We start from the raw sequence: 14,856 nt of genomic DNA on the forward strand, positions 1-14,856 counted from the left end.
TGCCTATCGAGTATTCCTCATGAGCCGGTAATAACTGACGTTAACTGCTGGATACAAACGCATTCGTCTCCTGAAGTTGTCGGAACTGGGCAAGTACCGACGTGCGATGTTGAGTTTTTATCGCAGTCCAAGTTAGTGCGTCAGTTGTGCGACGGTCAGATGACAATCTAGCCTTGCGTTACCTAATTTGTTTGTACTCTGTGGTTTCGGACAACTACAGTTTGTGGTTGCTTCGCGTGCTCTGATCTCGAGTGTCGCGTTTGTGCATTTCAGGACGAATTGACTGCTATTAATGTCAAACAAGGCTTCATCACCAATCCTCAGATCAGCGACGAGGTGAGGTCACCGACGAGTTTGCTCGACTTTGGTCTTTTCGCGTTGTTTGTTGTTGGTCCGTGCCTGGTGGAAGTGTCGGCTTGCCTTGGTGCGTTATCAAATTCCAATTCTAAAACAAATTTGTGCGGTGTTTGCAGTATGGATCTGCCAGAAATGCAAACATTACTCCCGCAAAGGTGAGCGATCTAGGAATTGTCGGTCATTTTGGAGTTGGTGTTTATCTGTTAAACTGTATTAATATCTTTCCTATGCATCGTTTCCTGCTTGCTACAGTTTGGGGCCTTCTTTAGTGCCATTTTGGCAAAGAAGCAGGAACTTAACACGATACAGGACTCTGGTCGGAAGAGGCAACAGATCAACACGAAAGAACACTTCTGGCCTGTAAGTAGTAGCTTTTCAACCATTAATGGTTGTATGTGGTCCAATTCCCTTCATTGACTTAAGGGCCTTGTCTCGTTCAGACAAGCATTGAATTAACACATTTTTATGACTGCATGCACAACTTCTGTGTTCTTTCAGGTTACAGCCAGGTCAAAAAATGCAATCGAAGCATGGTTCAAAGACCTTGCAGGATCAAAGCCGCTCACAAGCCTGGCAAAGAAGGCAAGCCATTAATGTCTTTTTCTTCTTTTTACACAAGCGACTTGTTCTGTTTTCTGACACCAGTGCAAGCAAGCAAAGTTTTCATTGCTTTCAGTTTTTTCTTTTTCTTTTTACACTCGGCCATGCAAATTTATCTTATTTGGTCTGATTGTAAGGTCACACTCTTGAACCTACAATTTGTTCAATTTATCCTGTATACTTTGGCTTAGGGGTGATACCAACTGCATGCATAAACCAAACCAGCCTTTATATCTTTTAATACTGGGGAACCTTCCATTTGGTCATCCACTTCTCTGCCTAATCCTATCCTGTATTTGAACTATGAAGCTAAATAGAATGTAGCTACAAAGAACCCCAAGTCTGAGGTAAGAGAAGGACAACACAATTTGAAGTCTCAAACATAGCTGGAATTTATTCAACAAGAGACTGCTTAAATAGTCTCCGAACCCAAAGGACAAGAAAGCAACACAAAAGAAACAGTAAACTACAACTTTTTTTTTTTTTTTTTTGTGTGTGTGTGTTTGTTTTTGAATGCTATTTAAGCGGTCTCTTGTCAAATAAATTTAAGCTGTGTTTGAGAGTTTGTGAATCTGGTGTCCTTTTGCTTCCTCAGTTTTGGGCATCTTTGTGATTATGTTCAATTTTTACCGGCTTGTTTGTGCCCTTACTGTTTTGTTTATTGGACCTAAATAGGGTCGGTGGGAATCGTGTACCTTTCAGTGCATAATGTGCAGTTCGGTGAACAAAACAATGACATGCCTCTACGTCAATCTTAAGACGACTTGTTAACTACCTCTTGACACTGCACTAAACTGTTGTCCTCCCAGGTTCCCATCTTCAACAAGAAGGAGGAGATCTTCCTGACACTCTTTGAGTTCTCGGTGCCCATGCTGAGAGCGGCCTGGTTCATCAAGATGACGTCGGTCTACCAGGTGGCCATATCGGAGGCCAAGATGAAGAAGCGGCAGCTCCCAGACCCATGCCAAGGTAGCCTCTCACTCCTGTCCCATCTCGCCTGCTTGACGGTGCAGGAACTTGAGTCCGAGGAAGGTTGAGAGTTTAATTGCATGCCTATGTCCATTCAGTGTTCTCTCGGATTTTCCATGTTTACAATGGAGACCCCCAACATGTGCATGCACAGCCAGCTTTATGATGTCAGAGGATAGCCAGTGGAATGTTATGGCAGCATCAGTGTTCAGAAGACATGTCTGTTTTAAGCAGTAGATAGCTATATGTAGGATGATTGGGTGGTTGACATATTTGAAAGTAATTAACCGGAAAGTAAGAAAAAGGAAAATCATTTTAACAAATAATTGCTCGCTGGTTGTACAGATGTTCCCAGGGGCACGTAATAGTCTACCATTGCCAAGTTACTCGCTTCGATCAGTGCCACATACCAAATGTATAGGTGGCATCAACATCAATTTATTGTCCACAGTCTTGACACAGTACTGTATCTACCTCTGTGCATTCTGAATGTCTCGGCATTAATTTATTCTTCGAAGTTGGGGGAAAACATGTGAAGTCGGCAAAGTGAACAGTGAGGTGCTGCGTGGTTGTAACAAGGAAGTCTCATTTGGGCTACTTTAAAACAAACAAGTATAGCTAACCTTTACGAGAAGTCGGCTGCTCACAGTATGGCCAGTCGGTGGAACGCACAATTGTGATTGTGGGCAAGCTACTCTATTTACTCGCTCTATTTACTCGAGTAATAGACACACTGTTTATGAAGAAAACCTGAGGGGTTCGCTTTTCCACGGAGCACGCGAATTGCCAATCACTGCAATCGACAGCATGATTCCAGTAGTTTACAGGACAGAGATAACGTCTTTGCTCGAAGATACCATCTGTGAAGATTGCATTTGTACGAAGAATCATGTTCTCGATCTAGTTATTCGCTATGTAATTTATGCGAAATTTGATGGTTAGTTGTATATGTGTTTTGCAGGAAATCAGACGCAAGGGCCTTGTACATTAATAGTATGGCTATTACTAGAGTAAATACAGTATAAGGAGAGCTATGAAAGGCTCTTCAATCTTAATAACGAATGGGAGCTCTGATGCAAAGCGTTACTGAAGCTCGTGCATCATTTGTTGATATGATTGACGAGGCTTTTATAGCTCCTTTCCCGGTTTGCACATGATTCTAACATGCCAAGTGAAATGCAAGCAGCCGATTGGCAAGCTCTGTTTGCAATCTGAGCTGATGCCTTTGACAACAAGACCCTCGGAACTTGCTGTTGCTCTAAGTTGGGGGTCTACAAACTTTTTGGCTCAGGAGCCAAATTTAGGACCTGTTACAGTCTCAAGAGCCGGAAATAAATACAGTAAAACTTCGTTATAACAAAATGGGATATAACAAACTAATGGATATAACAAAGCAATCATAATTCCCCTTGCATGCTAATAGGGAAGAAATGGACATTGGCTATAACAAACTAATGGTTATAACGAAATAATTACGATCGCTCCTTCAACTTTGTTGTAACGAGGTTTTACTGTAGGTAAAAAAAGTCTAATTAAATAAATGTAACAAAGAGTTTAAAAAAAAAAATCAGATTCAAGGTATTTACATAGGGCAGAATGCTGATGAGAGTTTTAGAACTGGTAATGGGGGGGGGGGGGGGGGGACACTATGCAATGGTTCTGACACAGGATGCTAAAACTAAGCATGTATACATCAGAACTCAAAGGAATTTTAACTTAAGTTACACAGACATGAAACAGGTGGCTAAGAATAGTGATGCTGGTAATGACAGCGTGCAATATACAAACTCTCAGTGCAGACTGTTGAGCGAGTTGGTACTGGGCATTCAAAAACATGGTAGCGCTTGAGATAATGACAAAGGAGGAGACTGGACAACACAGAGCGCTGATTGCAACTGTTTCATCATCGTGAATTGGGAAGTGTATACACTGTGATCACTGCACTTTTTTGCCAATCCCAGGTTTTGCCACCGCTTTCAAGAATGCTAACTCTTTATCTGTCAGGTCAATGGAGACCTAAGGGCAAGACCATAAGAGAGATAATTGAAGCAGGTGAAATCAAAAGATTTGGCGCGGGCTGTGTCAGTGTTGCCTCCATTGATCCGATAGATAAGGAGGTAGCGTTGTTGAGAGCGGCGCTGAGACCCGGGATTGGATAAAAGTCCAACGATTGTAGTATATATACTTCCCAATTCAGAATGATTAAACAGTTGAAGCCAAGTGCTGTGTGTTGTCCAGTCTCCTTCTTTGTCTTCGTCTCAAGCGCTACCATGTTTTTGAATATGTACTATGTTATACAACGCAGCACTATCAGATTGGAATCAGAATGGATGCGATGAGTTTGCTGAGCATCGTGACACTGTTACTTTATGCGTGCTTATCCTTGCGCCGGTAGCAGCGGTGGAAACGAGCGACGGGCCGGGCGTCATTGGGAGCACCACGAACAGCCTTGGGTCGGTCAAAAGGCCTCCGCAGGCCAGTTCTGTCGTGCGGGCTGAGGTTGGGAGACCTTTGCTCTGTGTGTCGCCGCACGGTGAAACTAGTTGCCACAGGACCCATGGTTACAGATTTTATCGTGTTATTCCCAGCAAACGGACACTTTGCGCCTCTGGGCAGCTGTAAACGGTGATGCCATTGTGTGACACAATCTCGTTCTGTTTACCCAGAGTGGACCACACCCCTGTGCAAGTTTCTGAGGGAGTTGCTTCACAAGCTCGTGGAGCACAGCCATCCCACCGGACCTCCCCCGGGTTCCGGTGGCAGCCTGGGCTCCCAGGGGGGTGGGACCAGCCCCGCTCCCTCCGCCCCCTCCATCCCCCCGGACACGACCATCGCCAAGCAGTGGCAGTACTGCACCCAGCTGGCCTCCTACCTGTACGAGGTGAGCTGGCGGGGCGACGTAGGCAAGGCGAAAAATCCCACATGACTAAGGGCACCAACATTGCAGTTCGCTAGCGGGTAGTCATGCGGGATTTTTGTAAATCTACCGCGCTTTCTTCAAAGCTTGAAAAAATTAGGCATGCAAGGGCTACCTCTATGGAAATGACGCGATGGGATGTTTCTCGACGTGCTCAGCAACTTTTTGTGTTAAAGGTTTGTGCACAAATGAATATTTAAAGAACTAGCTAATTAATTTGTTTTAAGTGGCCCAGCTGGCCCTGTCGCAAAAATATCTCGACTTGCTCAATAGGACGGTGAGCAATACTACATCAGTATGGCATGTATGGCATGCACCAGCTTTTTTTTAAGTCCTTACACAAGTTAGCTGGAACACCCTGTATGTATATGAATGCACTGCTGGAAAGATGCAGTGTGGTAAGCCTGCATATGATTTATGGTGGCTAACTAAGCAGTTATAATGTATTTGCCATTTTCTGAAAACGTTTCTCCAGGTTATAGTAATTATTACATTAAAAAAAAAAAAAAATTGAGTTGTCCTTTGTTATTTTACAGTATGGTCATAGCAACAGCTGCTACAGGTCATGGCAAAGTTGTTGGGCTGTGTGGTGCGTGGGGCAGTGGGGTGCATGAACAAAAGCGTTCGGAAGAAAATAGACATCTGTTTTGTTCCGAGTGCTTTTGTTTCGTGTCATTTTGTTCCAAATGCTTTCTTTTTTTTTTTTTGTTCCGGAGCTTGTGAAAGCTTGTTTCCCGGCATGAGCTCCTGGCATTGACAGTGCTACAACAACAGTAAAACTTTGGTTGGGGCTAGTTGGTTCATATTGATTAAAAGGTTAAAAGGCGCGAACAAACAGGACGAAAAACGACACATACGACATGGACAGGCCCCGACTTCCAACTGATTTATTGAAACAGGGATCATTGCCAAACTCAATCCCACTTGCCTAAACACATGCAACTGACAAAAGTTCTTACCGCTCATTACACCCATCCTTCCAGATGTCTGTATTGACAAAGAAATTTTGTTTCTTGAAGTATGTGTGTAATGAGTGATAGGAATTTTTATCAGTTGCATCTGTTTAGGCGATTGGGATCGAGTTTGACAATGATTCGTGTTTCAATAAATCAGTTGGAAGTCGGCACCTGTCCGTGTCATATGTGCGTCTTTTTTCGTTCTATTATAGGCTTTTTTTTTCTTTACAGAGGGCAGTGGGCATTGGGTACCACAAGAACCTTAAGTATAGAGAGAGCTGTTAACACTGTGGCATAGCTCGGTGGTAACGCCTCCACTTCGCACACAGCGGACCAGATTCGACTCCGGCTGGCGACGAGCAATTTTTTTCAAGGATTTGGCAACATTGATGACGGATGCCCTACCTCGCCTACTACAACATTGACAACTAGTACAACTACAACATTATTAACTGCTGCGACGTCAACAACGGATGTCATTTCCAGTGGTGGGAGAGCCTGTAACAGCTATCGCTGTAAAATAATAATAATTTAGACAGCAGATAGTGCATGACACTTTTTCCAACACTTCTTGCACCACTCAGCTATGCTTCTCTGCGGTGCATGAAAGCACTGCAAGGAAGTGTGCTCTGCACCTCCTAAATTCTGCATGGTCCGTGACCCTCACAAAAGAAGAATAATGTTGTGACAGTGTATGCTTCTTTTTACAGGAAGGGCTGTTGGACCACCAGGATTTCCTCAGTTGGATCTTGGAGCTTGTGGAGAAGACAAAGACCCCTGATGACCCCATACTGAAACTAGTCATGCCTCTCACTCTGCAGGTGCGCCAAACCTTTCTGATAAGCAAGCTTTGTTGCAGAAGCAAAACTGCTCTTCTTATGTTTTCATGCTGATTTAACTCTATACTGTTTTACCCACCTTTTTACCCCACGTGTGCAAATTGCTAGATATCTTGGAAATTTAATGTTCCACCAATATTTTCAATGATAAAAGCTGAAGCTGTTCTGCAGTGCACTTGTTACAAGCTAAAATATTAGAACCAAACGCGTTACAAGCTAAAATATTGGAACCAAACACGTTTGACCTATCAACATATCGAGCTACTAAGAAGCCAATAAATTGGTAAGTCGGACATTCTTTTTTCTTAAAAAATGACCAGAAAGCACTGAAGTGATGCTTCAAGATCACCATGTACGAAGAAAATTACAAATAATGCTGCTCTGTAAATTGTCGGAACTCGCATTCACCTGATTCGTATGAGCACTGTTGACTGGAATTTTGTTGTTCCGAAGAGCAAAGAGTTATTTTATAAAAGGTTTATGAATAGTCCAAATAAATACTTATTGGCTGTTTTTGTTTTCTTCCCTGTCTGGTGCCTTTCACACTTCCTCTTTTTTCCCTCTAGTATGTGGATGAATTTGCCCGCTCCGAGCTGCTGTCGAGGAGGCTGGCTCACCACTGCTGCAAGAAGCTCAGCCAACTCATCACTGACTACAACATGGCCTCCCCAAGAAGCCAGAGTCCCGTCGTCACTAATGGCAACTCCACCACTCCCGCCACCACTAATGGGTAAGCTCTGAACAGCTTCGAACTGAATTTGTACTACTGTAAATTACTCTATTTTTGCGGGCCCAATATTTCGGATAAGTGTAGTTTTCTGGAATAACTCGGCATGAAATTTCGTGGATGAGGGCGGTACGCAATGTGCTTGACGCCATAGCGAAATATATTCGCGGGATCTATTTTTTTCAGTACTTATGTATTTGAGTCGCAATATTTGCGAAAATTAGGTTCTTGCAAAAATTGCGTTGTTTTGCAGTATTTAGAGTGTCCTCAATAAATCCTTGTGCACTAAAACTTTTACCAAACTTGCGTCTAGGTAATGGATTTTACTTGGTGAAATCTCGACGTGTGGCTCTCCTGCGAAAAACGAAACCAACAAACTCGCTGGGGTCGACTGCGGACGTGTTTGCAGACGACCGAGTTGGCAGCGGTTCCAAAGCATGGTTTCGTCTCCCGACGGGTGCAGCGAGAAGACGACGCACTCTGTCTTCCGCTCGCTGCGCCCATCAAGAGATGGTGCCACAGTTTTTTTTCTTTATTCTGATTCGTCGTTTGTTGGCAACAAAAAAAGAAAGTGTTTTACCGGCATGGGGTGGAAATTTTCTCGCCTCCGTGCTACATCACTTGCTAATTCTTAAGGTGCGGAGTGGTGGACCGGTCCATCTTTAAGGCTGCGAGAAAACGCACTTCGTTCGCCGATGTAACGGCATCTGGAACGCGTCTCCGACTGTCGTGCTTGCTGCGTCCCTAAAAGTGGTCTGTCGATTTCCGCCCGATGACGGGCGGTGGTGGGTGTGGCAAACACCCTTACTGCTGCAGGTCTCTCTCTAGCTTGACGATCCGCAAAAGCTTCGGCAGCCAGGGGTTGGGACGCCGCAACGACGGCGACACTCGCGTTTGGTTGTGCTTGTTGACGGAACTTCTTCGACCGACAGCCGGGATTGGGACGTACGACAGCAGACAGCATGGCACGCCGGCTTTCGTGACGTCGTCTGTTGCCACTTGGGGGTCACTTTTGATACGTGGGTGGAATGGGATGCTAAATGCACCGGTTTACGCGTTCCAGACGCCATAGTAACGAGGAAGAAGTGGCAGACTTCCAGGTTGTTGCCAGACGGAAGGTGATGGGGCAGATTTTTGCTTTCAGATTTTTTCGTAGCTTTTTTTTTTCTTCTGGCGGCAGATTGAGAAACAGTTTTTTTTAACTCTGTTTTGAAAAGCTAGTAAAAAAAAAAAAAAAACGAGTGAAATTGTTTACAGTCGTGAAATAGTATTTATTTCGATGTAGGGTACATATATTTTTTTTTTACTCGTCGTCGTTTTTGTTTTTTGCGTCGCTGCAGGAGCATTATGTTGGAATGACCGTCGGTTCTTATTTTGAGATGTTAATTGTATGTGGCCGTTTCCGTTGACTGCTGTGCGTGGCACCAGTCCAGGTTGTCGTTTCGACTCTGCAAAACTACACGTCTGGAAGCCATACTAGTTGTACGTTACAGTTCTCGGAAAGTGCTTCTCTGCCAAATACAATCTGTATTGAAGGCCACTACGGTACCTTTATTTCAATTATTTTATTTTATTTTTTTGAAGATCAGTGTCGGAAGATTCTGAATGCCGTAAGTCCTTGGGTAAGTTTTGAGGTTCAGTTGATTAACCCGCCCATGCCAGTACATGTAAATAGGCATTGCTTTAATGCTCTCGTAAAATACTAGTAGTGTTGTGCTTACTACCTTTTTATAGGGTGTGACCAATAGAGGAATGGAATAATAATGCTAAGTATTCCTTGTCTACTTTAGGAGCTTACTTGTCCAGCAAAGCATTGTGCTTGGCAGAAAATTGAGAACAAAATTTTTAAACAAAACCTGAATGAGTATTTGTGGGCTTTTATTAGTGAATCGGATTGAAAAAAATGCAATGCGTATTGTCAAGATTTTTGTCATACTTGCTGCCATCGATATTGAACCTCCAGACACTTTCGTTGTGGAGGCACACATAAACAGCGCTTCCTGGTGTCTCCAAATTCAAATGTTATTCTTGGGGATGTCGAACTTTAGGAGCTCTGCACTTGGTGAAAATCTGGGTAAATTGTGAAATTTGGTCGCAACTGTGGCACATATGGCAGTGATATTGGTTTAATTGACTGAAAAAACTGTCTTTCCATGTCTTTTCTTGTTTCCTGATCATTCAGCACCAGCAGCGTGGTGTCTTCAGCTGCTCCCCAGCCTTCGAGCGTTGGTCCCCTGGCCGCAAGCTTTGCAGAGTGCCTCAGCTGTTCCCATCATCGCAGCATCGTGCTTCAGCTCTCAGCTGTGCTTCAGGTGTTTTGACTGCTTCACGCTTTCTGTTTGTTTTCTGTCATTCTGGTTTCATGCTAGTCATACATAGATGTTACTGGATGCAGTGTGGTATACATTTCAAGACCTGTGGTCTTGAAATTCGTGCCACACTTCTAGTGGACGAATTGCATTAATATTTCTCGTCAGATTTATTTATGGTTTCTTAAAGTTCTTATATTATTTCTGAAATATGTCTGCCCTACATAGTGGCTGCACAACGGACCGAGGGAATAGGAGATACACTTTTTGTGCTCTGAATGATTCTAGAGGTTATCTTAAATAAAATAAAATACAATTATTGTTAGGAATTTAACGACTAGAACACATTTTGTGCGGCTCAAAGTGTTGCATAATGCTGCTTGATTTTTTGTTTGTTTTTGGCATAGGTTATCACTACAAAATACGATACCTCGTGGCAGTGGAGTCCTACCTAACCCTTTCCTAAGTCAATCATTGCTGCTTGCTGTTTTAGCTGCAAACAACAGAGCGTTTATGTTGTTTATTGACACAACAGATCTTAACAGTCATGCAAATGAAGCAGGATGGTTGAAGGGGTGGTGCAACAATATCCAGTTGAAATGTTTTCCACATTATACAAGCTAACTGGCACTATTGGGACCCAAGTATACTTGCACGCAAGGCCACTGACGGAGAAACTTCTTTGTTGCTTCATAATTTTAAGTATAAAAGTGTGCTTTTTGTTTCAATTTCTCCTTTGCAAAACTTAGTGACGTAGATTGGAGGTCGTAATGTCGGCACGTTCCCCAAAGTGACGCTATTTTAATGTGGCTCATAGATTTAACCTGAGCATTGCGCAAGCACTCGATTTGCGCTCGCGATAATCAACCGTTTGACAATCATTTGTGTAATGTTTCGTGTCCAATTGCTGCTAGAACGACAATAGCCGTACCCTAATAGTGTCTGGAACTTGGTGCATGTCCTGCACTTTGCGCGAGTTGGTGCGCGTCCCGCGTGCATGGCTTCGACAAATACGGGCGGCGTATAATCGGCTGGAGATCACGTGGCCGCTTGTACCGGCTGCGAGTTGAGGGGGTGAAGGCTACCATTGCGTGCGGAGAAAAAGCTAGTGCATGTTTCGTAGGTTACAAACATGAGAGATCAATTATAGGCAGCATCTGCGCAGAGTACAAGAATTGTAGCACTGCCCCTTTAAAGACGATTCTCGAACGTTGTGCAGGTGATAACTCTAGAGTGCCCCAGTGCCCTGGTGTGGAACAACATTGGGGAGGGGAAGGCCAATCCCATACTTAACGGTAGCCCCTTGGATATCCTGCCCTGCCCGCCCTCCTGTCTACCCATGGCTCCCAGGCCTTACAACGCGCAGGTAAGATAACTGTCGCAAAGGCTCCGCTTGCTTACCTGGAATGCTCAGTAAGCGTGGCACTCACTATACCGTTGTTAAGGTATGTGAAAGAGAAATTCTCAGTGGAGAAAGGGAAACAGGTCCCAGAAATGTGTTTGTTCCGTCGAGTTATTTCTTTTGTATTAGAATGTTAGAGCAATGTGTACCATACCACAAACATGTCTTTTAGCAATTGTTCACCCAACTGTTATTGTGCAATGCGTGCGACAACACCAATCATTCAAAGGTGTTACAGTTATGTAGGTCAGATTTCATGATGTGTTTGTGTTTACCTCTATGCCTAATTATATTGTCATTGATGAATATTTGCTTTAGACATTTGTTCCTTGACTCACTGAATTCATGCAGGTGCGGCTAGAGCTGCGTCGTGCTGAGCAGCAAGTCATCCAGAGAGGGCGTGCCGCTGAGCTGCAGTGGTCCTGTGACAAGTGGCAACAGATGGCGGCTGGTGAGGCCGGGAACAACCCCCTTTAAAGGGGTTGTTTTTTTATCATTGTTATTTCTCGTCTTGTATATTCTTGATGAGCCTGGGCGTCCCACAAACAATGTTCAGGAATAGTAGGCTACATAGAACCTTCAAAGTTTTTACACTAGAACCTTTATGAATTATTTTTGCTACATTTTGACTTTTATTTGAAGCTGATCCAATGTTTGTGTCCAGTTGTTCTCATCAATGTAAGATCAGTCTAGGATAGGCCCTACTGAATGTTTCCTGGCTTTCGGTTTAGAGCACAGGTAAATGACGTTGGACGAACCTAAGCGGTACAACGGGTTGGCCTCGTCTTCCATCCAACTGGGCGCATTGTGGAGGAACGGCACCGGGATATAAGTGTTGTCGGGTGGCATTAGAAAACACTTCCACAATTTTGTCGTTGGACATTTTGGAAGTCTCTCCTGCAGTTCACTGCAACCCTCTCTCATTTGCGTTCTTGTGCAGGAACGACGATCACCCGTGTCCTGGGAGCCTTGGACGCGCTAGATAGGCACAGCTTCGACCGCGTCGAAGCAAACAACTCGTTGGACACGCTGTACGCCAAGATCTTCTCCCGTGCTGACCAGTCGCAGGCCCCGATGGCAGCCGGAGGCGGGGCAGGGCTGGAGGGTGGGGCCCCGCAGCTGGTGGCTCCGCCCCCTCAGGACGAGCCAATTGTGCGGCTCCTCTGCGAGTGGGCGGTGACCACCAAACGCAGCGGGGAGCACAGGGCCCTTGTTGTTGCCCGTCTGCTTGAGAAGAGGCAGAACGAACTCAGCGTGGAGGTATGTCCTCCCCTTTTTGTCTTGTTATTAATGCTGAATGGCATTCTAGCAGAAGCTTAACTCTGCTTTCGTTTTCTGCCCGTGGTCTGTGTAGCACATAACATGACGCCGCAACTAGGCGCCATGACATCACTGACCGCTTCGCGTGACATCGGGTCAAGTGACAGTGTGCCACCCCATGTGAAAATCGGTTAATTTCCAGCTGGATTCTGGAACTCAGCTGAATCCAGCTGGGCTGTGTCATTCCCAGTTGGTTCCAGATGGAACCTGATCGGTAATCCAGGTGTAGACAGACTAATTTTCACCTGGTGGGTTTTCACGTGTGTGACGTGATGTCACGTGATTAATCATAGTGTGCCAATAAAAATATTAGCTGTCTCTGTCATTTTCCAGAAATGCCCTAAGTGCGTAGCATTTAGAATGCCTTTGCTGATGTCCGCCTGAAACCACTGTCTGTTGCACGCTTTTGCAACTAACGAATTACTCGTGAACTTGTGCTTGATCTGCCGGTTGGCTGCTGTGTTGCGGCAGCTGGCTTTCTGTCTTTGTAGGGCCCTTCATTCTCGTTTTGTAGCCGATTCCCTTGCTCCTCACCCTTCACCCTGTTTCGCTGGCCACTTTAAATGACTCGAGCATTCTTCAATCACGCGTATTAGTTTGCATGTGCCATACAAGTCCGAGGTCAGGTCTTCCAAAATGTTGTGCCTTTTTGGAAGGCATGACCTCTCCAACCTCTTTTTAAAAATAATCCGCCACAAATGACATTTGGTTTTTGCAAATAAAGCAAATGAGAATAAAAAATGTTGGTAGAATTCCTGTGAGTAAGCTTGTTTTTGAGGACCAGGTAAACAGTGTGGTTGCATTTTGCTTACCTGTCAAATCATTTGACGAAGCGTGGCGAGAATGGTGCAGATAAAGGCAGACAAGCAACCTGACAGCAGGAAACCCTCCTTCAGTTCCTTTTCCTTTGAGAAGGAGGGATACATATTTCTCCTTTCTAACGGGAGCACTATCTCAGAAACCCGATCTCGTGGGGAGAGAAGAGCTAGAGGGTGGGGAGAGGAGGAAGCTGGGAATCAGTTTTCTTTTTGGCATAAGACGATTCTGTAGGTTAGCCTTTAAGCAAACTTGGGAATCCAGGTATTGTTGCAAGAGCGTGCAAGATGGAATGTCAGTGACAGGTTGATTTGCAGCATCTGGTATTGCCCTATGTGGGCAGTTCCTTGGGTGATGCTGGCAGTAAGTTTTTTCCGTGGCGCAGAAGTACAACGACGCCGACCTGGTGGACGAGAAGGACTCACAGGACTCCGGCGCTCCTCCCATGGGACTGCCCGTGTTCCAGAACCTCCTGGTCAATTTCCTGGACACGGAAGCCCCCGTTCTCGGTGAGTGGGTGACAGTCACTTTTCGTTCAAGGCAGTGTTTTTATCTCAGCATAGATGTATGCAGTGCTGCACAGCACAGCTGTGCAGTGTCACTACTGCCACGACAGTCCAGTATATAAAAAAAAAAAAAAGACTAAAGAGGACGCTTAAAACTACTTACATGTAGGAATGCAAAAGCATTCCTACTTGCAGTGCATTCCTACAAGCTGTGCACCTTGTCTTCCTTTTTTACACTGCGCTCTGGCGGTGACATCACGCTCCCCAACTGCGCGATGCGGTGAACCCCACGGGCTCCACGGCTTCCGTGACGATGCAGCTGCTTTGCTGTGCTTTTCTTTATGTTTCATTTCTGAGGCGCGTCCGCTTTGACCCTGAGCGGCCTCGCCAATTTTCGTGGCGAAACATCTGCATTGTTGTGCTTTCGGCCAATGGGAATTTAGCTGCCATTTCGCAGCTACAGACGATTACAGACAACGCCGGCTTCGCTCCATGTGACAGTGCTTTCACATTAATACCGTAATTGGTTATTGGAGATTACAGTTCAGCCCAGTTATAGTGCATTATGCTTTAGAGAATGAGCACCTAGAGGATGGAAATAAATGTTAGAAAAACCCAAGACCGAGGAACAAGGAGGCATTAATTTTCTTTGTTCCTTGGTCTCGGGTTTCTATAATGTTGCAGGTTCACCAGCTTATTTGTCTCTTGCTTGTTATTTGACTCACAGGTATAAATTCTGACCTAAAAATTTCTCTGTGCAAAGTCTGATTCCCTTGGGCTCATTATTAATTATTCTATATGTACTTTTCATACTTTCTTTTTAAAACTGCAGAAGTTGCACAACTCCTATTTCAGTGGTGTGTTATGGCTGGTTAACTTAAGCCTACAATTTCTACAGCGCATATATTACGGACAAAAACCATGGAAGCTTCAGAACTACCGTTCCACCAATACATATTTTTTGTGACCTTCGTAATATTCTACCACAAAGTTGCTGGGGGATGTGCTTACTCCACCGTCTTTCAAGGCAATTAAAGGGGCTCCGAAGTCGATTCTGAGGTTGTCCTTTTGTGTTTGTGGTGACAACTCAATCTAGACGCTCTAAGCATCCCAACAAACCCAAAATCACAATCGTGCG

General features: G+C 44.6%; 1 protein-coding gene across 2 annotated transcripts in view; it reads left to right on the top strand.

The window, feature by feature from the left end:
- Positions 1 to 14,856, top strand: part of LOC8052741 (mediator of RNA polymerase II transcription subunit 12-like protein) — a 107,386-nt gene that overhangs the window by 218 nt on the left and 92,312 nt on the right. Inside the window, exons 2-14 of one of the 2 annotated variants that reach the window (XM_040222507.3) lie at positions 274 to 336; positions 474 to 512; positions 610 to 717; positions 856 to 939; positions 1,767 to 1,926; positions 4,593 to 4,807; positions 6,510 to 6,620; positions 7,205 to 7,368; positions 9,548 to 9,677; positions 10,894 to 11,040; positions 11,428 to 11,527; positions 12,017 to 12,336; positions 13,598 to 13,721. In XM_040222507.3, coding sequence (XP_040078441.2) covers positions 274 to 336; positions 474 to 512; positions 610 to 717; positions 856 to 939; positions 1,767 to 1,926; positions 4,593 to 4,807; positions 6,510 to 6,620; positions 7,205 to 7,368; positions 9,548 to 9,677; positions 10,894 to 11,040; positions 11,428 to 11,527; positions 12,017 to 12,336; positions 13,598 to 13,721 — 1,765 coding nt within the window. Of the gene's footprint in view, positions 1 to 273; positions 337 to 473; positions 513 to 609; positions 718 to 855; positions 940 to 1,766; positions 1,927 to 4,592; positions 4,808 to 6,509; positions 6,621 to 7,204; positions 7,369 to 9,547; positions 9,678 to 10,893; positions 11,041 to 11,427; positions 11,528 to 12,016; positions 12,337 to 13,597; positions 13,722 to 14,856 lie in introns of those variants that run through there. The other variant, XM_040222506.3, reaches the window with a different exon arrangement.

This window comes from Ixodes scapularis, unplaced genomic scaffold (genome assembly GCF_016920785.2).
Source record: "Ixodes scapularis isolate PalLabHiFi unplaced genomic scaffold, ASM1692078v2 PGA_scaffold5__190_contigs__length_132052651, whole genome shotgun sequence".
NCBI lineage: Eukaryota > Metazoa > Arthropoda > Arachnida > Ixodida > Ixodidae > Ixodes > Ixodes scapularis.